At 46.9% G+C, this 27,540-nt stretch overlaps 2 protein-coding genes across 6 annotated transcripts in view; one reads left to right on the top strand and one right to left on the bottom strand.

Moving 5' to 3' along the window:
• PPP2R3A (protein phosphatase 2 regulatory subunit B''alpha) overlaps positions 1-27,540 on the bottom strand; it is a 767,863-nt gene that overhangs the window by 222,274 nt on the left and 518,049 nt on the right. The window lies entirely within an intron of this gene.
• The window catches only part of ARMC8 (armadillo repeat containing 8), a 191,165-nt gene that overhangs the window by 7,617 nt on the left and 156,008 nt on the right, over positions 1-27,540 (top strand). For 4 of the 5 annotated variants that reach the window (XM_050965445.1, XM_050965441.1, XM_050965444.1 and 1 more), the window contains exon 3: positions 10,476-10,547. The exons of the other annotated variant lie outside the window; for it this stretch is intronic. In XM_050965445.1, the coding sequence (XP_050821402.1) occupies positions 10,476-10,547 (72 nt within the window). The remainder of the gene's footprint in view (positions 1-10,475; positions 10,548-27,540) is intronic. 5 annotated transcript variants of the gene reach the window in all.

Raw genomic sequence — 27,540 nt, 5'->3', positions numbered from 1 at the left:
AAAAGGTCTTGGAATACTGGAAAAGTTCCAGAGGACTGGAAGAAAGCTAATTTGCCAATACATTAAAAGACTAAACTGGATGATCTGTGTAATTATAGGCCTGTCAGTCTGACATCAGTCCCAAACAAGATAATGGAGCAGTTGATGTGGGATGAATAAAGACTTAAAGGAGGGTAATATAGTTAATGCCAATCAACATGAGTTTATTGATGAGATAAAGTTTGATTGAGAAAAGTAACATTTTGATGTAATATACTTACCTCTGGAATGTAGACCAGCCCTAAGTCGATGTAAAGCAGCTTACTTTGACCTAACTCTGTAGGTGTCTACACTACAATGGTGCTCCTGCTGATGAAAGTCTCCCACTACATTGACCTAGTAACTCCACTTCCACGTTCCCCCTCCCCTCCCCAATCCCTCACCAGGAGGCTGTCAGTCTTGCGTTCTTCTCTGCCTCCATCCCCCAGTCCCTCACTGGGAGGCTGTCGGGCTCTCCTTCCCCTCCCTCCCTCAAATCCCTCACTGGGAAGTGACAGCAGGGCTCCAGATTGGCAGCCCCAGAAGCAGGGCTGGCGCTCTGGGCTGTGAGGGGCCATCAGTGCCCCATAGTGCCTCACATGAGTTGGTAGAAGAGCTCCTGGTGAGGACCCGCACTGCCAACAGAAGGGGCCACTGTGGACATGAAAGCTGCTGTGATTACTGCGGTGGCTATATGTCGGCTTAATTTTTATGTGTAGACAAGGTCTTAGACTTCTGTGAGGCATTTGACTTGGTACTGCACAACATGTTAATTAAAAAAAAGTAGAACAGTATCAAATTAGCATGGCACATATTAAATGGATTAAAAACTGGCTAACTGATAGGTCTCTAAATATAATTGTAAACAGGGAATCATCATGGAGTGGGTGTGTTTTTACTAGGTTCCCATAGGGATTGGTTTTTGACCCTATACTATTAAACATTTTTATTAATGACCTGGAAGAAAACATTAATTATTACTGATAGTTTGCAGGTGACACAATAAATGTGGGAGTGGTAAATAATAAAGAGGATAGGTCATTGATACAGGGTGATCTGGATTGCTTGGTAAGCAGGCGCAAGCAAACATTATGCTTTTTAATATGGTTAAATGTAAACATATAAATCTAGGAACAAAGAATATAGGCTACTCTTACAGAATGGGGGACTCTATCCTGGGAAACAGTGACTCTGAAAAGGTTTGGGGATATTGATGGATAATCAAGCTGAACATGAGGAGTTCCCAGTCCACTGTGTCAAATGAGCCAATGCAATCCTTGGATACATAAACAGGGGAATCTCGAGTAGGAGTAGAGAGATTATATTACCTCTGTAGGTTGCACTGGTGTGACTGCTGCTGCAATAGCGTGTCCAGTTCTGGTTTCCACAATACTGGAAGGATGTTGATAAATTAGAGAGGTTCAGAGAAGAGCCTCAAGAATGATGAAAGGATTAGAAAACATGCTTTATAGTGACAGACTGAAGGAGCTCAATCTGTTTAGCTGAACAAAGAGAATAAGGGGTGACTTGATTACAGTCTATAATTATCTAGATGGGTAACAAATATTTGATAATAGGCTCTTCACACTAGCATAGAAATATATAATACGACCCAATGGCTGAAAGTTGAAGCTAGACAAATTCAGGCTTGAAATAAGGGGTAAATTAACAGTGAGTAGTTAATCAGTGGAGCAATTTATCAAGGGTTATGGTGGATTCTCCATAACTGGTAATTTTTAAATCAAGATTGGATGTTTTTCTAAAATATATACTCTAAGAATTATTTTGGGGAAGTTCTATGGTCTGTATTACACAGGAGGTCAGACTACATGATCCCAGTAGTCCCTTTTGGCTTTGGAATTTATGAAGAAGATATGCTGAGCACTTTCAGTAGCCCCAGGCCTCAGTGAGATTTGTGTGTCCACTAGGGACATAGGAGTTATGTGTGGGTGGAGCATAGGGTGACCAGATGTCCCTATTTTATAGGGACAGGCCTGATATATGGGGCTTTGTCTTATATAAGTGCCTGTTACCCCCTAGCCCCTGTCCTGATTTATCTGGTCACCCCAGTGGAGCATGTTCATTGCAGGCAGATTCTTTGGAGAACAGCTGCCAGCCTCTAACAAAGCTCTGAGTATCTGCATATAACTTGGTCAAATTTGGGTGGATTTTTCACAGGGAAAGCAAAAGCCAGGCGCATCTGACATTAACGCAAACACCACCAAATTTCAGTTCCATGTTCCAAAGCCTATAGATGGTAATGCTTCTGAATTAAACTTGGGAAACCTTTTTTAGCACAGGTAAAATGTGGATTCCCCTTCATTCTTGGATATGACTGAACAACTTTTGCTGATGCTTTCCAAAATGTCAACCAGAGGCAGGCATATATATGTGGATATGGAAAGTTTTACCTGAACAGCTTGGCAGAGTTATAGACAATTGAAAAACAGGTTTTTGTAATGGAAAAGTGTTAGACAACAGTAGCTACCAGTTCTGCCTAAAATTTCCTTGTTTTTCCCTGGCTTTTGGGGGTGGAAATCAGGAAGAGATGCAAACACTAATTTTTCTGTTGACCTTGCTTAAATAGCGGTACAGAGAAAAGCAAACACAAACTGACAAACAAATCCAGTTAAAATTGTGTCTGTAAATATATAATTCCATGGATTGCACTGAAACTCTTAAGTTTTGGTGGAAACTTTTTAGTGCACCTGTTGTGAATTTTGTTTTCTTAACACTAACTCTTTCTTAGTTGGTGTGGTGACTAGCCTTCAGTTAGAAAAAAACACGCACACACACACACCCACACAAACTTAATCTTCTAAAGTTTATTCTGATGTGTGGGTTTTGTTTTTTTTTAAAAAGGCACTTCAGTTGTTTTGCTCTTATCTAAATCCCCCAAAAGGCCCAACATGGGAACGCTTTGACTGTAAAGGGAGAATTTATTGAAAAAACTGAGAGTGAGGAAAAATAGAGGGCCTTAATGGCAGTCTGAACATTGCTTTGGATAGAGCGCTCTCTAATAGTGAACACTGAAGATGAGAAAGCATTTGAAAAAATTTGGGGTACAGTTTTACTTAATCTGACTACTGAAAGATTAGAGTTGTGAAATGCATGAACTGAACTTAGAGGTCTTGTGTGTCTTGCCTTTTTGCTAGTTAAAAGGGTTTTGAATAGTCAAAGATGAATTCTTTATGCTTTCTGCATTTGCAAAATCTAAGCTCATTTAAATCTTGATACAGTTTTAGAGAAGCTAAGAAATTTGTTCTGTTGAGTTGTCTGTAAGCTGGTAATTTAACAGACCGCTGGTCTTCCCTGAAACTCATTGAGAATCATGTGTATAATAAAAGCAACTAATGTTAAAAAATCCAAGTGGGTGCTTTGTGGTTTTTAGTATACAAAGTAACTTTCTGCACCATATTAGATTGCAAACTAAGCATTTCAACAGGAGCTTGGCTGGAATGTAGAAGCTCTTGTTTGGAGTAGTCCTGCCTTCTTATCCTAGGTACTATCTAAACCCCACTACCATGCAATCTGAGCACCTTGCAGTCTCTTAACGTATTTATTCTCATAACACCCCTGTGAGGTAGGAAAGCGCTGTTGTCTCCACTCTGCTGCTGGGGAACCTGAGGCATAGAGGCTGTTGTTTGCAGTGTTGTTGTAGCCATGTTGATTCCAGGACATGAGAGAGACAAGGTGAGTGAGATGATATCTTTTACTTGACCACCTTCTGTTGCTTGAAGACCTGAGGTCTTCAAGCTTGTCTTTTCCACCAATAGAAGTTGGTCCTACAAAAGATATTAGCCCGCCTTGTCTCTTGCATAAGGTTGTAACCTTCATTAAGGTTATACAGGAAGCCTATGGCAGACCAGGGAGTTGAACCTTTGTCTCCAGCGTCCCAGGCTTGCACCTTAATCACTGGACTTCCTCTCCTCCTTCCTCTGCCCCTTGGTTAGAAGTGACTTTTCCCTGCTCCCGTCAGAACAGTGCTTCTTCTTCGAGTGATTGCTCACATCCATTCCAGTTAGGTGCGCGCGCCGCGCATGCACGTTCGTCGGAAACTTTTTACCCTAGCAACTCCAGTGGGCCGGCAGGTCGCCCCCTGGAGTGGCGCCGCCATGGCGCTCGATATATGCCCTTGCCGGCCGACCCGCTCCTCAGTTCCTTCTTACCGCCGTGTCGGTCGTTGGAACTGTGGAGCGCGGCATAGCTGTCCTCCACGTCCCTAGCTCTCCTTGTTAACTACCGTTATTACTACAGTTGTTAGTTAGTCGTTAAGTATAGTTAGTTAATTAGTTGTAGTGTAAATAGTATTTGTATATAGTTGTTCGCCGGTCTGGGCTGTAGCCCTTCCCGGCACCGGGCTCATGCCTGGTTCGCCGGGCTTTAAGCAGTGTGCGGCCTGTAAAAAGCCTATGCCAACCAGCGACCCCCACGACGCGTGTCTAAAGTGCCTGGGGGAATCGCACAGGTCGGACAAGTGCCGCATTTGCAAGGCTTTTAAGCCCAGGACAAAGAAGGAGAGAGACCAGAGACTCAGGACTCTCCTAATGGAGGCGGCACTTGACCCAGCAGCTTCACAGGCCGTGATCTCGACGCCGGCACCGGATCGCACCGGCACCGGAAAGACTCCCCGGCACCGACCTTCCCCGGCACCGGGTGCAGAAGCGAGACCATCAGCGTCTGCTACTCCAGCCAGGCAGACCCGAATGGAGCGCCCGGCATCGACATCGGCCGCGGCGCTACCGGCACCGTCGACTCCGGGCCCGGTGGGTCCGTCGAGTCCGGTACCACCAAGCTCCCCCATAAGATCTGGGGTTGAGCTATTGGTCCCATCCACTCCGGAGACCTTCGCCTCGGCACGGGACCTTATCGCCCTGACTGAGTCTACTCAGCCGCCACCCCCGGTATCTCCGGTGCGGGTAGCATCTAGGGGCAAGCCCATGATGACGGCACCGTCTCGGGACTCGCGCTCGCGATCGAGGTCCCGACGCCACAGTCGCTCGAGATCCCGCCGCCGCTCGCAGTCCCGGCACCGCTCCCCTTGGCGGTACCGGTCGCACTCGCGGCACCGATCGACCTTTAGACGGTCGCGGTCTGACTCCAGCCGTTGATACCGGCACCGTGACTCTAGGAGCCAGTCTCGCCGTCACTCACCGCGCCGGTCGACCTCCCGGCACCGAGCTGGTGGCAGGTCCCGGTCCCGATCCCGGCACCGAAGCAGCGGCTGGTACCGATCCAGATCCCGGCACCGAGACAGAACCCGGTCCCGATCCCAGCGCCGCTATGACTCCCGGTACCGATCCCCGGCACCGAGAACATCTTCGGTGCCGAACCGCGCAGACTCGTATCAGCCGCGGTCGGCCCCGCCATGGCCTTCTAGACAGCCGTCGGTGTCGTCTCAAGCGGACAGCGTGTATGCACTGGGCACCGACAGGCAGGCGGCATTGTTTCAGGACCCTCCGCAACAGGACCAGGGTCCGCAGCAGTGGGGGTTTTGGACACCCTGGGCATACCATCAAGCCCAGGGCCCCCAACAGCTTCCTGCTAGGCCTGCAACGGCGGAGCACAGGGTGCCAGAGGCTTCGTTGTCTCGCCCCCCTCCCTCCCCTGATGGAGAGGAAGGATCGAAGCAGCAAGACCCTGGTCTTGCCCCTGAGACAGAGGCGAGGGCTGAGGGGGACCCCCCACTGGACACTTTCTTACCAGGGGTCTCCTCATCCTCCTCCCCCGACGAAGCGGTGGCTGGCACTTCCTCCAGTAGCCCTCCTCCGCTAGATCTCAGGGCACACCAAGACCTCCTTAGGCGAGTAGCACAAAATCTGAGCTTGCAAGCCGAGGAGGTCTCTGAGATCGAGGACCCCATCGTCACCATCCTCTCATCTGATGCTCCCACCAGGGTCGCCCTACCCTTCATTAGGACGATCCAGGCCAACGCCAATACAATCTGGCAGTCACCGGCCTCCATCCCCCCTACGGCGAGGGGCGTCGAGAGGAAGTACATGGCCCCCTCCAAGGGCTACGAGTACCTCCATGTCCACCCAACACCGTGTTCCCTGGTGGTGCAGTCGGTGAACGAGAGGGAGCGCCACGGACAGGAAGCTCCAGCCCCCAAATCCAAGGAGGCCAGGCGTATGGACCTCCTCGGCCGCAAGGTCTATTCGGCTGGGGCCCTTCAGCTCAGGGTTTCAAACCAGCAAGCCCTTCTCAGCAGATATGCTTTTAACTCATGGGTGGCAGCGGACAAATTCAAAGAGCTGCTGCCACAGGAGGCCCGTCAGGAATTTGCGGCCATTCTGAACGAGGGCAAGAAGGTTGCACGAACCTCGTTGCAGGCCTCTTTGGACGCTGCAGACTCTGCTGCCCGCACCGTCGCCTCGGGGGTAACGATGCGCCGTATCTCCTGGCTTCAGGTCTCTGGCCTTCCACCGGAGCTCCAATACACCATCCAGGACCTCCCGTTCGAAGGCCAGGGCCTGTTTTCAGAAAAGACAGACCCCAGACTCAGAAGTCTTAAAGACAATCGGGTCATTATGCACTCCCTCGGGATGCACACGCCGGGAACGCAGCGCAGACCCTTCCGGCCACAGCAGCAACAGCAGCGCAGGCCATACCCCCAGTTCCGCCAACGGCAGGACCTTAATAGGCGCCGTGGCAGGAATGAAAGGCGTAGACATTCGGGGAACCAAGGGGGGCAGAATCAAAGCTCCTCTAAGCCCCCGCCTGGGCCCAAGCCTTCGTTTTGAAGGTGCGCCCGAGGGCGCAGTAACAGTTTTCCCCACGGATCCTTCCCCCCCGTTTTCCAACCGCCTTTCGTTTTTCCTCCCAGCGTGGACCCAAATAACATCGGACCGCTGGGTCTTATGCATGGTGCAGACGGGATACCGCCTGCAGTTTATATCATTTCCTCCTTCCCGCCCCCCTTCCTCGTCCCTCTTCAGGGACCCCTCTCACGAGCAATTCCTTCGGCAGGAGGTGCAGACGCTCCTCAACAAAGGAGCTATAGAGGCGGTTCCGGAAAACGAGAAAGGCAAGGGGTTTTATTCCCGCTACTTTCTGATCCCCAAGGCCAAGGGAGGCCTCAGGCCTATCCTCGACCTGCGAGAGCTCAACAAATACCTAGTGAAGTTGAAGTTCCGCATGGTATCCCTGGGGACCATTATCCCATCCCTGGATCCGGGAGACTGGTACGCCGCCCTCGACATGCAGGACGCTTATTTTCACATTGCCATTTGGCCACACCACAGACGTTTCCTTCGATTCGTGGTGGGCCGCCTTCACTACCAATTTGCAGTCCTCCCATTTGGCCTTTCTACGGCTCCGAGGGTGTTCACAAAATGCATGGCCGTCGTTGTGGCACATCTTCGGCGCAGTCGTATCCACGTGTTCCCTTACCTAGATGATTGGTTAATTCGGGGCACGTCGGAGCTACAGGTTTGCAGCCACGTCCGCAGGATCACCGGCCTGTTTGCTACCTTGGGCCTCATGATCAACGTGGACAAGTCCACCCTGCTCCCCACGCAGAGGGTGGAGTTAATCGGGGCCGTCCTGGACTCCACCGTAGCCAGGGCTCTCCTGCCATTACCAAGGTTCCAGGCGTTGTCGGCGATCGTTCAGCGATTGCGGGCAGCCCCCTTAACATCAATACGGACATGTCTAACCCTGTTAGGCCACATGGCAGCATGCACATTTGTGACCAGTTACGCTCGGCTCCGCATGAGGCCCCTCCAGTTGTGGCTCATCGCACATTACCGGCCGGCAAGGCAACCACTAGACATACTGATCACAATCCCTCAGGGGGTGTTGGATTCTCTCAGCTGGTGACTAGACCAGTCCGTAGTGTGCGCGGGGCTCCCATTCCACCCACCCCAGCCCTCGGTGTCCCTAACGACGGATGCCTCAGATCTCGGCTGGGGGGCCCACCTGGGATCCCTGAGAACACAGGGCCTGTGGTCCCCGCAGGAGGTGAAGCTGCACATCAACATGCGGGAGTTGAGAGCGGTCCGCCTTGCTTGTCAAACGTTCTGTCACCAGCTTCGGGGTCGTTGTGTCGCGGTGTTTACCGACAACACGACGACCATGTACTATATCAACAAACAAGGCAGCACCAGATCCTCTCCCCTATGTCACGAGGCGATGCAACTCTGGGGCTTTTGTGTAGCCCACTCCATTCACCTCACGGCTTCCTTCCTCCCCGGAGTACGGAACACGCTGGCGGACCGCCTGAGCAGATCCTTCCTCTCACACGAGTGGTCCCTTCGCCCGGAGGTCGCCCTCTCAGTCTTCCAGAGGTGGGGTTATCCCCGTGTGGACCTCTTCGCGTCCGGGGGGAACAGGAAATGCCAGGCGTTCTGCTCCTTTCAGGGCAGGGAGCCCGGGTCTATAGCGGATGCCTTCCTTATTCCGTGGACGACCCACTTGTACTATGCGTTTCCCCCGTTCCCGCTGGTCCACAGGGTCCTTCTGAAGGTGCGCAGGGACAGGGCTCGCGTGATCATGGTAGCCCCGGCGTGGCCCAGGCAGCATTGGTACCCCATGCTGCTGGACCTTGCCATAGCCGACCCAGTTCCCCTGCCCCTTCACCCGGACCTGATCACCCAGGAACACGGGACTCTCTGTCACTCGGACCTGCAGTCGCTGCACCTAGCGGCGTGGTTCCTGCGTGGCTGACCAGTTCTGAACTGCGCTGCTCCACCCCGGTACGGGAGGTACTCTTGGGCAGCAGGAAGCCTTCCACTAGGGCGACATACTCGGCCAAGTGGAAGCGTTTCTCCTGTTGGTGCGTGGAGAAAGGTCTCCACCCTATGGAAGTTTCGGTGGCCAATATTTTAGACTATATTTGGTCCCTCAAACAACAGGGCCTGGCGTTATCGTCTTTGCGGGTCCACCTGGCAGCTATCTCCACCTTTCACCCGGGTGGGGATGGCCGCTCCGTTTTTTCTCACCCGACGGTGACTAGATTCCTGAAGGGCTGGAACGTTTGTACCCTAACGTCCGACTCCCTGCTCCAACCTGGGATCTTAACCTGGTGTTGTCTCGGCTCATGGGGCCCCCCTTCGAGCCGTTAGCTACTTGCTCCCTACTCTATCTCTCTTGGAAGACTGCCTTTCTAGTAGCTATCACCTCAGCTAGACGGGTGTCGGAACTCCGGGCTCTCGTGGTAGACCCCCCGTATACAGTCTTCCATAAAGATAAGGTGCAGCTGAGGCCACACCCTGCCTTTCTCCCCAAGTGGTTTCAGCCTTCCACATCAACCAAGAGATATTCCTCCCGTTTTTTTTCCCAAAACCTCACTCTTCAGGCAGGGAGCAACAGCTCCACTCGCTTGATGTCCGTAGGGCTCTCGCGTTCTATGTGGAGAGGACCAAACTGTTCCGCAAATCCCCCCAGCTTTTCGTGGCAGTAGCGGACCGCATGAAGGGGCTTCCCATTTCCTCGCAGAGGTTATCCTCATGGGTAACGTCCTGTATCAGGACCTGCTATGAGCTGGCCCACGTTCCTACGGGCCGTGTGACTGCGCATTCTACCAGGGCACAGGCGTCGTCGCTGGCTTTCCTCGCCCGTGTGCCCATCCAGGAAATCTGTCGGGCAGCGACCTGGTCATCGGTCCACACTTTTGCTTCCCACTACGCCCTGGTCCAGCAGTCAAGAGAGGACGCGGCCTTCGGATCTGCAGTACTCCATGCCGCGACTTCTCACTCCGACCCCTCCGCCTAGGTATGGCTTGGGATTCACCTAACTGGAATGGATGTGAGCAATCACTCGAAGAAGAAAAGACGGTTACTCACCTTTGTAACTGTTGTTCTTCGAGATGTGTTGCTCACATCCATTCCACACCCGCCCTCCTTCCCCACTGTCGGAGTAGCCGGCAAGAAGGAACTGAGGAGCGGGTGGGCCGGCAAGGGTATATATCGAGCGCCATGGCGGCGCCACTCCAGGGGGCGACCTGCCGGCCCACTGGAGTTGCTAGGGTAAAAAGTTTCCGACGAACGTGCACACGCGGCGCGCGCACCTAACTGGAATGGATGTGAGCAACACATCTCGAAGAACAACAGTTACAAAGGTGAGTAACCGTCTTTTATGATTTCACGTTACTGAGGTTTAATGTTTTCCCCACAGCTGACTTATTTTAGATGCTGGATGAAGTGGGTGGGCATGAACAAGTGGTCCATCTGACTTCATCAGTAATGATTCACTTCCACATGTGATTCTAATGTGAAGTGGTGTGGGTTTTTGCTCATTTGAATGAATTGGAGCATAGTGGAAACCTGGAGATCTGGGTTTTGTGGCCAAAGATGTTGGAAAATACTGTGTCCTGAAGCAGTGTTCAGCCATGTAGGTGCAGCATGGAGATCTGAAAGACTTTGATAGAATCTGTGGAAACAGGGCTCAATTCTATAAAATTTACTTAGTAGCTCAGCATAATTTACCAGGGTTTGTTTTTCTTTCTGGATTTACAGAGATATGAAAAATGCTGTAATTGGAAACAACAAACAAAAAGCGAACTTGATTGTTTTGGGAGCAGTTCCAAGGTATGTCCTCTGCTACTCTCCTTTTCACTAATTCACATTAGGTTGGGGATACAGATCTCTGCGTCACAGGCACTGCTTTTGACCTGATTTTGAAAGCTGTAGTTGACTGATTACTTTCCCTAATGTAACTTTGAGAGACTTGAAATTTCTAACAGGTGATTGAGTAAATATGCTTTTCATTGGGAATGAAGGAATTCATTAAAGCAGCCTTGGCATATTTTTATGAAAACCTACCAGCCTAAGTACAAAATCTAATTTCCAACTTTTACAACATTGATGATAGATAAGTGATTATATTTTACTCCCATGCTGTAGCAAATCACTTGGTGAGATGGCTAGCAGAATTTTACAGTTTTACATTAAAGGTACCATTCTAAAGCAATAATGTAATAAATACAAAGATAACCTTAGCCTCTGTCCCTTATGCAGTTCAGAGAACAACAAAATTAAAGAAATAACTTCACAATATCACCAGCTTATTGCTTCAGCAAGTGTTAATGCTTCCTGGTTCCACTGGTGCAAATTAATGGGATGCTTCTTTTATGCTTCTCTGGTATCCAATGAGAAATTGTCATTTTGTGACTCTTCCCTTCCCCTTCACAAGGCTTGGCTGTCATTCAGCCTTTAGCTGCAGCACGGTAACAGGATGGGGAATATGTGGAAGAACAGAGCGCACCAATTGTATTGTCATTGTGCAGCCCACTCTTGGTCCCAACTCAGGTCCTGGTCCTCCCTCCTGAGGCAGGTTCTGGTGGCTCATGAAAGAGTGATTTGCGTTAACAGGACCTATCTGCTCTTCGCTGGCAGGATGGTGAGCTTGCGGGGTGACGGTAGTCTTCCAGATTCCCCAGGAGTTTGCACTGATGAAAAGGCTCTCCAAAACCTGGTGAACTTTCCCTCTTCCTTCCCTCCTTACCAAATGCAAATAGCATAAAGGAAGACCCTATCTTCAGGGTTGGTAAAAAACAGGTATTTGCTGGAGTACAGACAGAGTTCATGGTAGATTCCACCCCCCAAAAAGATGCCTGCCGAGGTTCTCCCTGTGGCAGAGCATTCTTCCTCTTGACTCTTCTAACAAGTGTATTTATTCTCCAGTTTTTGAATCTGGCTTTCCTTCAAACTGAGCAGACCTTACAAGCCTTTGTTTGCCCCGCATCTTTCCATCCTGTGCTATTGCTGTGGCTACAGAGGATGGGGAGATCTCCCTTCTTCTGAGCTTGATACTGAAATTCCAGAGTCTGCATCCCAAATTCCAGAGTCTGCCAAGATCCTCAATGTCATGAAAATATGTTGTGAGGATCCTAAAGATTCATCCTGTAACTAGAAAAAGATTCTCCATTTATCCTGATAAACTTGTAGGGAAAAGACCTTGTCTGTCTTCATTTTGTACTCCTGGGGGTATTCTGTACTGTAAAAATAAAAATTCTGCACACTATATTTCAAAATTCTACAAATTTTATTTGTCAAAATAATAGTACACAATCATGCCAGTTTCAATTATTTTGATTAATTTATTTCAAAATACCTGTTAGCAAGTATGTCTGTAACAGTATACTTACTTTCTCTCTCTTTCTTTTCTCCCCCATTCCCCCAGGAGTAGAGTTAAAGAAACCCCTGTGACAACCTAGTTCCTCTTTCTCTGTCCCCTTCCACTCCACCAGAGCCCAGCCAAGGGGCTAGGCACCCACAGCCCCTCCCCCTAAGAGCCCAGCCACGGATCTCCCCGACCAGATAATATACCCAACTCCCTTCCTCCCCAGAGCCCAGTCATAGGGGGGCCCCTCTTGCCCAGACACTTGCCCTCTCTCCCCCCTAGAGCCCAGCCGTGGCTTCACCAGCCCAGACACCTGCCCCTTCCACCCCAGAGCCCAGGGATCCAGAGGGAGAAACAGCTTGATGCTTGGTCCCAGGCTTGCATAGAGTTTCCTGCATGCTGCCATCTCCTTCCCTCAGGGGAAGCTGGGAACTGCAGCTATCAGGAACCCTCTAGTTCAGGGGATCTCAAACTGGGGGTCAGGACCCCTCAGGGGGTCGTGAGGTTATTACATAGAGTGTCAGAAGTTGTCAGCCTCCACCCAAACCCCCGCTTTGCCTCCAGCATTTATAATGGTGTTAAATATATTAAACAGTGTTTTTAATTTATGGGGGAGGTCGCACTCGGAGACTTGCTAAAACTTGAGAATCACAGCTCTAGTTCTCTCCCCCTCCCTCCAGCAGTGTCTTCTATGTCTGAGCTGGGCTCTGCCGGGTCCAGTGGCCCCTAGTGGCGGCTAGCAGCACTGCAGCCAAGTTCTGTAGGGGAAAGCAAAAAGAACGAGGTGTACTTGTGGCACCATAGAGACTAACAAATTTATTTGAGCATAAGCTTTCGTGGGCTAAAACCCACTTCATACAGACTAACATGGCTACCACTCTGAAACCTGTAGGGGAAGGGAAATTCTGTGTGCACAACATTCATTTCTGCAAAATTCTGCATTGTGCGGTGGTGCAGAATTCCCCAAGGAGTAATTTTGATAAAGATAATGCTGGGAAGTATCATATATTAAGGATTTTAGGCCATGTTTATTAATAAGTATAAACTGGACTGGGAGACCCTTGGGAAGACTTTTCTCCCTGGCTGGATCATTCAATGACAGTGTCCCCCAAATAATCCTCTGTCCCTTTAGAGGCTGATATAATCACCCCATGGCCTCTTAGGCAGGGATAAATTGGATCACAGAATACTGTTTGGGAGACTTGTTTTGTTTCCCATAATGTGGTAGTGAAATTTAAGTTTAAAAAAAAGGAATGAATGAATTCCAAATCAAAGTCCTCAATGTCCAATATAGTGAATGCTTACAGGAAGAGGGTAGGTTTAGAAGATAAAATAAAAAAAGAGCAAGTAAAAAATCACTTAGAAAAGTTAGATGCCTGCAAGTCACCAGGACCTGATGAAATGCATCCTAGAATACTCAAGGAGTTAATAAAGGAGGTATCTGAGCCTCTAGCTATTATCTTTGGGAAATCATGGGAGACGGAGGAGATTCCAGAAGACTGGAAAAGGGCAAATATAGTGCCCATCTATAAAAAGGGAAATATAAACAACCCAGGAAACTACAGACCAGTTAGTTTAACTTCTGTGCCAGGGAAGATAATGGAGCAAGTAATTAAAGAAATCATCTGCAAACACTTGGAAGGTGGTAAGGTGATAGGGAGTAGCCAGCGTGGATTTGTAAAGAACAAATCGTGTCAAACTAATCTGATAGCATTCTTTGATAAGATAACGAGCCTTGTGGATAAGGGAGAAGCGATGGATGTGATATACCTAGACTTTAGTAAGGCATTTGCTACGGTCTCGCATGATATTCTTATAGATAAGCTAGGAAAGTACAATTTAGATGGGGCTACTATAAGATGGGTGCATAACTGGCTGGATAACCGTACTCAGAGAGTAGTTATTAATGGCTCCCAATCCTGCTGGAAAGGTATAGCAAGTGGGGTTCCACAGGGGTCTGTTTTGGGACCGGCTCTGTTCAATATCTTCATCAACGATTTAGATGTTGGCATAGAAAGTACGCTTATTAAGTTTGCGGATGATACCAAACTGGGAGGGATTGCAACTGCTTTGGAGGACAGGGTCAAAATTCAGAATGATCTGAACAAATTGGAGAAATGGTCTGAGGTAAACAGGATGAAGTTCAATAAAGATAAATCCAAAGTGCTCCACTTAGGAAGGAACAATCAGTTTCACACATACAGAATGGGAAGAGACTGTGTAGGAAGGAGTACGGCAGAAAGAGATCTAGGGGTCATAGTGGACCACAAGCTTAATATGAGTCAACAGTGTGATACTGTTGCAAAAAAAGCAAACGTGATTCTGGGATGCATTAACAGGTGTGTTGTAAAGAAGGCACGAGAAGTCATTCTTCCGCTTTACTCTGCGCTGGTTAGGCCTCAACTGGAGTATTGTGTCCAGTTCTGGGCACCGCATTTCAAGAAAGATGTGGAGAGATTGGAGAGGGTCCAGAGAAGAGCAACAAGAATGATTAAAGGTCTTGAGAACATGACCTATGAAGGAAGGCTGAAAGAATTGGGTTTGTTCAGTTTTGAAAAGAGAAGACTGAGAGGGGACATGATAGCAGTTTTCAGGTATCTAAAAGGGTGTCATCAGGAGGAGGCAGAAAACTTGTTCACCTTAGCCTCTAATGATAGAACAAGAAGCAATGGGCTTAAACTGCAGCAAGGGAGATTTAGGTTGGACATTAGGAAAAAGTTCCTAACTGTCAGGGTAGTTAAACACTGGAATAGATTGCCTAGGGAAGCTGTGGAATCTCCCTCTCTGGAGATATTTAAGAGTAGGTTAGATAAATGTCTATTAGGGATGTTCTAGACAGTATTTGGTCCTGCCATGAGGGCAGGGGACTGGACTCGATGACATCTTGAGGTCCCTTCCAGTCATAGAGTCTATGAGTCTGAGTCTATGAGTCTATAAACCTTTACAGTCCAGTTCCTTTTGGACCTGGCCTTCCCAGAGCAGGGGTCAGAATAAGCATCCTCTACATGTCAGTTCACACTGTTCAGTAGGGTAATTAAGGAACCGATTTCAACCCCCCCCTCCTCCCAAAATAAAATAAAATAAAATGGACTGCAGTTACTCAGGGCAAATTGATTCTCTCCATAGTGACATGGGGGGTGGTGGTGGTATGTTACAGAATTCTTCTCTCCCTCCCACACTGGATAGCCAGATAGAAGAATTCTGTAACATTACCCCCCCCCCCATCTCACTATGGAGAGAATCAGTTTGCCCTGAGTATATATAAATAAAGCCTCACCAGCCTCGTCTTTCTTCAGTGTAATTATTTTCTATCCCTTTCCCTGTTCTTCCCTAAGCATTCTTTTGGCAAGTTTTCAATTTATCTTCTTGACAACGGAGCCACTTACTGATTCTCCCATCCTGATTATTTCTTAGGAGCATGCTTAACTTTTTTCCATTTCTCAAAAAACAAGAGGGACACTCATCTAAAACTACAAAACTAATTAGTTCATTAGTCCATTGTCAAAAATTAAATGGAATCTCATGGGTCCCCCCTTCACTCCTCAGACCAACGTTTTTTCTGGTGAATATAGATGTGCAAAATACTTTTCTTCACATCTGTATACCACCAAAAGTTCCAGCTGGAGTAGCTCATTAATTTTGTGCACATCTAGGAAATGGTCAAGGTGAGATCACTTGCCTCTCTACTGGGCCTTGTATCTTGTCAAGGTTCCTCCACTCCTCTCTTCCCCCAGTCCAGTTACATCTCAGATCCTTAGAGCAGATTATACTGTGTTTGTGGATGCAGTTGGAGATGTTGGTGCATCAGTAGTCTCAGTGAAGAGATGCTCCAAACAGTGCGTTGGCCAGATACGAATGGAACGCCCCTACAAAATCTTCTTGGGATGTATCTGACTAGAGATGATGATAGTTTTATATGATGTGGGGACAGTGCTTGGTTTGAAAACTACACAAAATGTCTGGTACCTAATGGAAAGAAATTTATATGTTGTTGTGGAACAGATGCACGTTGGCTTTCAGAAACAAATCTTACTTGTCATCTTTTGAAGATGGACTGCACAGCGGTAGCAGCCTGTGTGAACTGTCCCTGCTTAAACAGAGCAGAAAAAACATGCTTTTTGGTGGAAAGAAACCTTAAAGAAGTTATTCGAGTGATTGCTCATGTGCATTCCAATAGGTGTGTGCGCATGCCGCATGCATAAGCATCTGAAGGTTTTTCCTCTAGCGGTACCCATTGGGTGGGCTGTGGAGATCCCTGGAGTGGCGCCTTTATATAGTGTATATAGGTCCCTGCCGCCTACTCAGTTCCTTCTTACCGCCAGTGATGATCGTTGAAGCAGCTGAGTCTCGTGCATTCAAAAGTGCCTACCTAGTGGTTCCCTTTTCTTCGTTGTATGTAGTTGTTAGTTTCATTATATAGTAGTTTGTAGTTAGTTGGACGTACTTTGGGGGGCTTCCCCCCACCCTAGTTTCCCCATCACTGTGGTATGCTTCGGTCGCAGGGGTTTAAGGTGTGCGAGAGGTGTGCAAAACTTATGCTCACAGATGATCCGCACTGTCTCAAGTGTTTAGGAGAGGGCCATCAGACAAATAAGTGCCCAATTTGCAGGAGCTCTAGACCCAGGACTAAGAGAGAGCAGGACTATGCTCTCCTCCTGATGCAGTTGGCCCTCCGCCCACAGCTGGCACCGGAAGCATCATCAGTGTGAGATGTCCCGGCACTGAGGAAGGACTCCTCTAAGGAGCACCAGCACTGCTCCCCGACTCGTAAGGGAGTGCTACCAGGCGGCACCGCTCACAGTCCCCGGTGCTGTATAAGAAAAAGAAGGCGGACAGGGATTGTTCCCCCTGTTAAGCCATGAGGGGACTCCAGCAGGGTGCGTCCTTCGGTGGGGTGCCCACGGTCTGGGCCTCAAGACCTGGCACCTTTGACTTCAGCCCCAATTGGAGGCCTGTTGAGTCCGGTGCTAGTGGGGAGGGGGACGGGTGTCTGGGCAAGGGGGAGGCCCATAGCTGGCCTGTTGAGCAGGTGGCGGGTATCTGGGCTGGGAGGGGACGGGGACGATTGGGCTCTGGGGAAGAGGGGTTTTGGGTGTATTGGCTGGGTGGAGCCCCTGCAGGTGAGCTCTGGGGCGGTGGGGTTGTGGGTGTCTGGCCCCCTGTCTGGGCTTTGTGGGGAGGGAAAGTGGGCTGAAAAACAAGAACTGGGTTGTCATAGGGGTTTCTTTAACTCTCTACTCTCTGGGGAATTTGTGTGTGTGTGTGTGTGTGTGTGTGTGTGTGTGTGTGTATAATTACAGACATACTTGCTCACAGATATTTTGAAATAAATTAACAAAATAATTGAAACTGGTGTGATTATGTAGTGTTATCTTGACAAATAAAATTTGCAGAATTTAAAAATAATGTGTGAAAAACTTTTAGTTTTTTGGTGCAGAATTCCCCCAGGAGTAAAAAGTTTAGGTCATACTTTCGGTATCCTGAACATGATCTTCCAATGTGTTGCTGTGGCTAAAAAGGCTGATATGGTACTTGGGTATATAAGCAGGGGAATATCAAATTGGAGTAGGAAGGTGATATTACCTTTGTAATATGGCTTTGGTGAGAGCATTAGAGGAATACTCTGTTCCACTGTGGTCATATTTCAGATTGAATGAAGGAAAAGTGGAGAGGGTTCAGAGAAGAACTATAAGAATAACTTTAAATCTGGAAAACATTCTACAATCAAATTAAGGGAGTTCAGTCCATTTAGTTTAATAAAGAGATGAGAGTTGACTTGAATAGAGTCCATATTTTGCTGTCACAGAGAGAAGATATTTTAATTGTTTACTAGCAGCTGATGGAATAACAAGGGCTAATGACTGGAGGTTAAAATCAGCTAAAATTGAACTGGAAATAAGATGCACACTTCTAAAAGTGATAGTAATTAACCACTGAACAGCTTACTGTGGAATGTGGTGAATTCTCCATCATCGGAAGTCTTTAAATCAAGATTGGATGTGTTTCTAAAGATATGCTTTATGCCCAACTAGCTTCTTATTTGCTACAGTATGCAGTTCAGGATGCTGATTATGATCTGTGTTGTCTGGGTCCTGGCTGCCAAAGGGACTCTCTTTTTTCCTGTTTACTATCCTGATAACTAACATCAGCCAAGGTTCTTCATTTATCATCTAGATTTGAATTAATATAGTCAGGATGTTCTCAGTGGAATCTTAAATGCTGGAATTTGCCAGAGCTCAACTTGCAGAAGGAGTTGTTTGGGGACGTTGTTATGTTCAAGGATGGTTTGGAATGTTAGTATTTGTCCTTACTGGTGTATTATTGCTTATTTTAGACATGGCTGTGGGATTTTTGTTGATGTAAATGTATGAGATATAGACATGTGTTTTTTCCTGATGAAATGGAATGGAATTTAGCTTTGGGGATAAGTGCTACAAATTGTTTATGCCCGGCCGCGTGCTCTGGTCGCTGCTGACCGAGCAGCCCGGGGATCCCTGCTCCACGCCCTGGCCGCCGCTACAGCTTGTCGGGCCTGGGGAGCCCCGCGTCGCGCTGGGACCGATGCGGTCTGAGCCGCCGGGTGATCCCTGCCCCGCGGCCCAGCTGTTCGCGTGGCCTGGGGGGCCCCACCACGTGCTCTGGCCGTTGCTGCCGGCGCCGCCGGGAGACCCCTGCCCTGCGCCCCGGTTGCCGCTGCCTGGGCAAACCGGCCAGCCCCTTGGCGTGCTCCAGCCGCTGCTGCTCGGGCCGGCGGGGGATCCTTGCCCCGCGCCCCGGCCGCCGCTGCCCGGGCGGCCCCGCAGCGTGTCTCCGCCGCCGCTGCTCGGGCCGCTGGGGGACTCCTCTCCCGCGTCTGGGCTGGCGCGTCCCGGGGGCCCCCGCGGCGTGTCTCCGCCGCCGCTGCTCGGGCCGCTGGGGGACTCCTGTCCCGCGTCTGGACTGGCGTGTCCCAGGGAGCCCCGCAGCGTGTCTCCGCCGCCGCTGCCTGGGCCGCTGGGGAACTGCTGCCCCGCATCTGGGCTGCCGCTGCCCGGGAAACCGCGCGCTGTGTCTCCGCCGCCGCTGCTCGGGCCACCGGGAGATTCCTGCCCCTCGCCCGAGCTGCCGCTGCCGCTGTCGGAGTAACCCACTGTATGAGCGATGTACCCTCACTGCTTCCTTACTGCTTCTTGATCCCACCCACCATACACCCCGCATTGGGGGACCTTGCAGACTGTATATGTTATGTGCTAACCAATTCCCACATACCAGCGTCCCCCTATACTCTGTATGTTGCCCCCAATGACCATCAACTGATGCTTTGAACTCTTTGTATCATTTTTATTTAAACGTTCTCTAATAAACTTTTAAATTTGTTACAGACGTAACTGATAAATCTAATTTTTCCTGACAAAAATATTTTAGGTGCCCTGTGCAATTTAGATCTTAAATGTGGCAGCAGAATTAATGCAATATTCTAGACTATTCAGAGTTTAAAGAGGTAAACTAAAATAAGCTTTTGAATACCAGTAATAATCTGTCTTCTGTTAACTATTTTTTCAGAGAAGTGGCATATTCTCTGCTCTTCACATTATTTGATTTCTAGATAATTGATCGGAATATGGTATGTTTGTGTATTGTGTAAAAGGTACAAGAAATTCTGATTTTGTTACATATTTGATGATATAAAGCATTTTATAAAGGGAGGCCATATTGTAAGGCATCTGCATAGGGATGCAGTGTTGAGATTGGATGTCCAACCTTCATGTTTCTAGACTTCGAATGCTTGATTTCTCAACCAATTAGTATTAGTATTGTATGAATTTCCATTTTTTGGAAAAAAAAATAGCTGTACGGTTTTCTGAAACTATACCAACTTTGATCTCTTTTTTCAACTTGAGGGCACTGATTCTCCCTGCAACTGTTTCTAACTCCAGGCCATCTTGCGTCTTCCTGAGTGCAGCTAACAATCTTTTACTTCATGGTGCTTTTGAATTTATATGTTCATAACCTCAACCTTATTGACTGTTTTATTTGGAGTTAAGTTTTTAGAGCTGTGTAAGATGTACAAACAATGGTAGAAGAGCCATTTATATTTAAATTTGGCTAATTTGTCCTAAACTTGGGGAGGACCTTAAGAAGGACCAAGGTCTCTTGGACTTTGCAGTAATCTGGTCCTAAATGTTGCAGCAAGGTTTCTGGATTCTGTGGCATCTTCTTTTAAACAAAATACCCCTCCCCACAAAAATCAGCTAGTTAAATGTAAAAATAATACAATAATATAAACTTCCTGTACCTTTGTTATATTATTTTCAGTTTGTTTTATGCTCTTCTCATTTGTTTAACTTGGTTTGTCAAAGATGTTTCTGCTGACAAAGTGGAGGTCTTGGCAACTGAACAGAGAAGAGCAATTGGGGTTTTGGTCCCTATGAAGAACTAGGAGATTGTTTGATTGCTATGATAAGCGTAGGTGAATCTTATAATAATTATTAATAATAAACCTCTAAGAGAGTACTGAGAATATCTGTTTCTCATTCGCCCCTGCTCTAAACTTCCAGCTCTAATGGGGTAAGGGGGAACACACAATGTTTTTACTATTTCAAATTGTTGCTGGGGATGGGAGGCTGCAGAAGGGGGAGTGGATGAGAATGTGATAATGATTGGTCAATAGTACTCAGTAGGTTTCCTCCTGTAACTGCTATTGTTGATCAGTTTTTTTTTGCTGACTGGTGCTATAGGAAGCCACAGCTGGAACCTTCTGTCTCTAGAGGTTGTGCTGTCCTCTTCTCAGGCAAGAGGCTGAAGGTATGATGTCTGCCCTCCAGCTGGGTCAGTTCCATCCCTGTCAGGCCCCTACAACCTGCCCAGACAGCTCTGAGAGTTTGCAGAACTGGAGAAACATGGACTAGAGCAGCAAACTTCCCTTTTCCGCCACTTAAAGGAGAGGTACCGGGGGGAAGAGTTGGGGTGGGATAGGATGGAGGAGGTTAGCAGTGTGTGTGTGTTAAATGCAGTTAGCTGGGATCCCTTCATCTGGCGACTGAGCAAACTGCGCATTTTAAAGGGACACCATGAACTTGAAATCTGCTCAGTTTCAAAATACATTTAAAAGTAGCTTCAGATACTGTGCCTGCTCCTGAGCTCCCTGCCAGTTCTTGTGGCTTTACTGTTTTCATTAAAAACAAAACAATTTTAAATTTGTTGTTGTATGAAAGACTGAGGAACTGAGGAAACTGACTATATAAGGGAAATATTGAATATATGAATGGCAGTTATCATAAGCGACTCCATATTAATAAACATGGAAAGAATTCAGCAAGAGACACAAGGATACCTGTACAGTGTAGTCTCTTTCTGGAGTGAAGGGATTCTGAAATTGCCTGGCAAGTCTCCACCGGTAATATACACTGGGACTGGTGATATGGCAGATTATTGAAAACTTCAAAGATCTCAGGAGGAAGCCGAAGAAGAGGCAAGTCCAAGTGATATTCTCAGAGATTCTTCTAGTCCCACGAGCGAAAAAAGGCAGAAAATCTTGTAGATGTACCATTGGCTATGCAATTGACATGAAATTGAAGGCCTGCGTCTCACAAATAGGGGCATAATCTTGGTGGGAGACTAGTTGGAGCAGTCAGGTGGATGTTAAATGATCACAAGAGGAAGGTGTATGTGATACACGTACATACAAACGTATAAAGACATTGTGAACATATAGAACCGAAGTGACAAAGAAGGTGGAAAGAATTTTTAATTGTTAGTTTCTGCTGTTGTGAGTTATCAGTAATGCTAAAACACAATGATATCTTCAATGTAGAACACCACCCTCTTATCCACTCTATCCTTCCTAAACAAGTTTTAACCAGCTACTCTAGCAGTCTAATCAGGCAAATCGATCCACCAGCTTTCAGTAATGCAAATTATATCGAGTTTCTTCTCATTCTATTCCCCATAGGTTCTTAAAGATCATCAGAGTGTGTTTCAGTAAAGCATTAAGCAACGTGACTAACATCTGTCATGTGTTCTTTGTTCTCTCATTCCCTCCCCAGGGACAGAAGAGTGTACAGTAAAGTGTCTTGCTTTGGTAGGTTATAAAGGGAAGGAGCGTTTCTGTGTTAATATACATGTTGCTATGTATTTATATTAGAGAAAGTATGGTCAAAAACGAGTCTTACATTTGGAAAATGCATGTTACATCAATGAGAATTTCCAAAACCTCTTTTTTATTACCCATAATCCTTGCATTGGTAAATAAACAAAGTCCAGGAGAGTATACTTGGAGGTCTAGGGGTGTTACTGACCACTGAATGAAATTAGAGAACAGAATGAGTTGCCCCTTAAGTGTCTATCTGTAATATGTGGAAAGAAAGCTATCATTGGGCACTTTAGTCTAGGGGAGACATGTTGGAGGTACCTCATGCAGCCAGTAATAAAACATCATTATCTTCTAAAAACTTATGATTTTCTCATACAAAAGGTCAACACAAGGTAGAATTGATCACTGGACTGGAAGCTAGTGTTTGCCTAGAGACTGGTGATTATGACCTGATTACATTCACTATGGGCAAACTGGATAGTCTCAATCAGTGTTTGTTTGTTTTTTTTTTTTTTTTAAAGTGATCCTAATTGCCCCTCTATACCAACTGGAAAAGGCACGCTAATCACAATCACAATATTTAGTGAATCAGTGTCTTGTAAGGTATCCTGTAAAAGTTGGTGTCACGCTGGTCATGCATATGGTGACCAGATAGCAAGTGTGAAAAATTGAGATGGGAGTGGTGTGTAATAGGCGCTTATATAATATAAAACTCAGAATATTGGGACTGTCCCTATAAAATCAGGACATCTGGTCAGCCTAGTCATGAATATCGTGTGACGGATGTATGGTTGTGTAGGAAGCTATATATATATGCTGGAAGTGTGTTTGTTTTGGAGGCACCGAATAAACAAGTTGACTAAGACAAGACTGTGGATTTATCTGTCTGCCTGGGTTGGTTACAGGCAGAGGATAATGAAAGTACATTTACATGTCAGGTAAACAAAGCGATCAAGCTAACAATTGGCAGAGGAAACAGCATAGTGAACACACCAGGGCACGCACTGGTGTCTGAACCTCTCAGGAGGTGGTCTTGGCTCTTAAGTGAGAATTAATATACTTTAGGAAATATAAGGGGAGCAAAAAGACATTCTTGTATCCGTCACTTAAAGGGCAGAGGGGACAGCGCACTCTGATTCTGTGAACATTGGCTGCTCTTACTGGAAGGGCTGGAAACTCTGGTAACTTGATGTAAGTGAGAAAGCTGTTCAGACAAAGATTGTAACATACTAAATTTAAGTCTTAGACACTAGGAAGTGTTTTTTATTTGTAACATTTTCTGTTTTTATCTCTGCTTAGTGTCATTTAAATCTCTGCCCTTAATAAACTTACTCTTAATTTTACTATAAATTATCTCAGTGCTGTTTTAAGGTAGAGTGTGTCTTCAGCAAGCCAACAGGCTGGTGTGTACACTGTCTCTCTGGAGGCAACAAATTTAATTTGTGTGTGTCCAGTGAGAGGGACTAAACACTGCAGAGAAGATGTCTCTGGTGATCTCTGAACCTGTGGTCTAGTGAATATTATGTGCATGGCAAGGTAAAGACTGACAGTGTCTTGTGGAGTTTGCTGTTGAGGTGGACAGACTGCTGTGGTAGGGAGCTGCACAGTTAAAGCTCCAGCAACATTCTCCCTTGCTGAGGCAGAGAGGTAACATGGTGGCTTATGGTTCTGCTTGCCCTGTGGACATTATCACACATACACAAACACCACACAGAGCTGAAGAAAATTGAGTGAAATTTATTGGGAGGTAATTTTAGGCAGAAAAATGTGAATGAAAATTGGGAGGAGTTTAAGAAGAATTTATTGGATTGTGGCTTTTTGGCAATCATGAAAGAGGACTACTTTGGTTAAAAGTCAATTGTGCTTAAGAGAAGTGAAGAGAGGAATTAGAAAATTATATAAAAACAAATGTTAAGAAAAGGAGGGAGGTGGATAGGAATAAGTAGAAATCAGAAGTTATGAAGTATAGAAAATTGACCAGGGAAGCTGCTAAAGACACGGGGAAAATCATGGCTGGTATGGTTAAGGACAAGGATTTTAAGTATATCATGAAAAGAAAACCTGGCAATGATATAGGCCAGGGGTGGGCAAACTACAGCCCGCGGGCTGCATCTGGCCCTCCAGACATTTTAATCCGACCCTTGAGATCTTGCTGGGGAGCGGGGTCTAGGGCTTGCCCCGCTTCAGCCAGGGAGTGGGGTCAGGGGCTTGCCCCACTCTGCGTCGCTCCTGGAAGCAGTGGCATGTCCCCCCTCTGGCTCCTAAGCCTTGGGGAAGCCAGGGGGCTCTGCACACTGGCCCTGCCCCAAGCGCTGCCCCTGCAACTCCCATTGGCCAGGAACCACGGTCAATGGGAGCTGCAGGGCTGTGCTTGCAGCCAGGACAGCGCACAGAGTCGCCTGGCTGCACCTCCGTGTAGGAGTGGGGACATGCCTCTGCTTCTGGGAGTTGCTTGTGGTAAGCACTGCATGGAGCCTATACCCGTGACTCCCCCTCGCGTGCCAACCTCCTGCCCTAGCCCTGATTCCCCTCCCACGCTCCAAACTCCTCAGTCCCAACCCGGAGCATCCTCTTGCATCCTCAACCCCTCATCCCTAGCCAGAAGGGCCCCACCGACATCCCAGCCCTCTGCCCTAGTTCACAGCCCCCTCCCACACCTGAACTCTTCATTTCTGGCCCCACCCTAGAGCCCACACCCCCAGCTGGAACATGCACCCCAACCCCCAATTTCATGAGCATTCATGGCCTGCCATACAATTTCTATACCCAGATGTGGCCCTCAGGCCAAAAAGTTTTCCCATCGCTGATATAGGCCCATTACTAGGTGGAGATAGTAAAATGGTTGTTGATGCAGAAAAGGTAAATTAAAGAGATTTTTTGTTTGTTTGTTTTGTTCTAATTTTGGAAAGTAGTAGTCTGATGATCTTCTATCACATGAAGGTGACAAGTGCTTTCCAGGCCATCAATAATTGAGGATGTTAAACAGTGTTGACTAGCATAAACTTATTTAAATTAGCAGATCTGGAAAACTTGTACCCCCGAGTCCTGAGTTAATTTTTTATAAATATTGGAATATGGGCGAAATTCCAGAAGAGTGGAAGAGTGCTGATGTTGTGCCAGTATTCAAAAAGGACAACTGGGATGACCTGAATAATTATAAGCCAGTTAGCCTAAAATCAATCCATTGCAAAATATGGAAAAATGAATCCCAGATCAGTAAAGAACTGGAAAATGGGAATATAATTAATACTGATCTGCATAGTTTTATGGAAAATAGGCTTTATGAGAAAAATCATGTTTGTTTGACCTTAAAAGTTTGGTTGATAAAGGTAGCTGAATAGATAGAGTATGTTTGGACTTTTGTAATATATTTGACTTAATAACACGTGACATTCTGATATAAATAAAGACATTACATGGATTAAGGAATGGCTAAATGGCCTCTTAAAAAGTAGTTGTCATTGGAGAATCATCACCATCATCATCAAATGGAGGTGTTGCTAGTGGGGTCCCTGCATGGGTTTCGTTCTAGGCTATTCAACATTCTAATCAATGATCTCATCAGATTTGCAAATGACACAACATTGGCAGAGTGGTAAAGAAAGATGAAGACACAGCTGTCATACAGAACTATTTAGATCACTGAGTGGACTGGGCCTATTTAAATAAAATAGAGCAAAATGCAAGATAAGGAATGTAGGCCATTCCTACATAATGGGGGACTATCCTAAAAAGCAGTGACTCAAAAGGATATAGGGGTCATAGTGGACAATGTGAGCTCCCAGAGAGATGGTGTGGCAGAAGGGGCTAATGCTATCCTTGGATGTACGAAGAATGGAGTGGAGAATAGTGGAAAGGTGATTTTTACCTCTATACATGGCACTGAGACCAGTACTGGAATATTGAGTCTAGTTCTGATGTCCACATTTCAAAAAGGGTGTTGATAAATTGGAGAGAGTTTAGGAAAGAGCTACAAAAATGATTTGAGTGCTGGATACAAATGTGTTTTAGTGAAAGACTTAGAGAGCTTTTATTTGTTTAGTTTATCAAAAAGAAGATTGAGAAGTGACTTGCGGTTTGTAAGTATAGTCACAGTGAGAAAATACCAGGTACTAAAGGGCATTTTAGTCTAGTGGAGAAAGGCATAACAAGAACAAATAGCTGGACATTAAAACTAGACATTCAATTGAGAAATTAATCACACATTTTTAAGTGAGGGTGATTTAACCATCGGAACAAACTCCCTAGGGAAGTGGTGAATTCTCCATCTTAGAGATATCCCGATCAAGGCTGGATGCCTTTCAGGAAGATACATTGTACTTAAACACAAGTTATTTGGTTTCCTACAGGAGTGACTGGGTATTTTTCTTTGAGTGGTTCTGCATATTCCCACTTCTGGGTACTGCGCCACGTTGTGGTGCCTTACGGCAGAATCTTTTTCTAACAGTGTAAACTAGAGCATTCACACTCTCCCCTCCCCACCCCAGTCCTTCTCACTAGTGTCACCAGCTTTCTGAGGGAGAGGCTATGTAGTGGGCAGAGTGCCCTCACTCCTTCAGTTCTTTCTTGTGCAGATGTGGTTTGCTGTCCTGTCCTATGCCTGTGCAGATGTGATTTGCTCTAGTGTCTTCAGAGTCAGTTTTTCTTTCTTCTTAGAAATAGTCAGTGTTAGCTTGTTCAGTATACTTAGTGTTTTCCTGGTACTGGGTTATGTAGGAACCAAAGAAACAGAGGAAACTAAGCTTCGAGAAGTGTGCTTCCTGCCTAGCTGTCTTCCTGGCATCTAGTGACCATGTGCAGTGCATCAAGTGCCTGGGAGAGGGGGAAATGCCTACTAGATGTTCAATTTGCTGGACTTTTACTCCCAGAGTCCACAAGGATAGGATGTCTATTTTGCAGCTCTTCCTTTTGAAGGAAGCTGGTGAGGCTATGCCCTCTGGATCCAGTCAGACCTTGCATCTTAGGTCTAAGAGGCCAGTCTCTGCCCCGTAGCTACCAGCACCACGTTACTGAAAGATTCCAAGAAACTGAAACCCTTGTCAGGCCCGGAATCGGTTCCCGTGGGTCCCTCAGTCAAGCCACTGAAGCTACAGGTGTCTGAAACGAGGGCTAGGTGGCTGAATCTGACTGCCCTGGAGCCAGAAGAGAGGTTCAGAGACCGTTTGACCACCCACACTGGTGCAGTATCTACTAGCTGCAGGACCAGATTCAGGAAGATGGAATTGATCAGTGTGTCAGAATCTGGGCCCTCAGCACCTTAAGTTCCATCTGTTGCAGCTCCGAAGAAAGAGACAAAGATAGAGACAAAACAGCTTCTGTTAGTGCTGCTGGTTCCCATGCATCAGAACTATTGGATACATCTGATTCTGACAAGGCTGCTACATTTC

Source organism: Gopherus flavomarginatus, chromosome 8 (assembly GCF_025201925.1).
Source record: "Gopherus flavomarginatus isolate rGopFla2 chromosome 8, rGopFla2.mat.asm, whole genome shotgun sequence".
Classification (NCBI taxonomy): domain Eukaryota; kingdom Metazoa; phylum Chordata; order Testudines; family Testudinidae; genus Gopherus; species Gopherus flavomarginatus.
The sequence above is the reverse complement of the archived record's forward strand: the minus strand, read 5'-3'. Positions and strand labels throughout refer to the sequence as shown.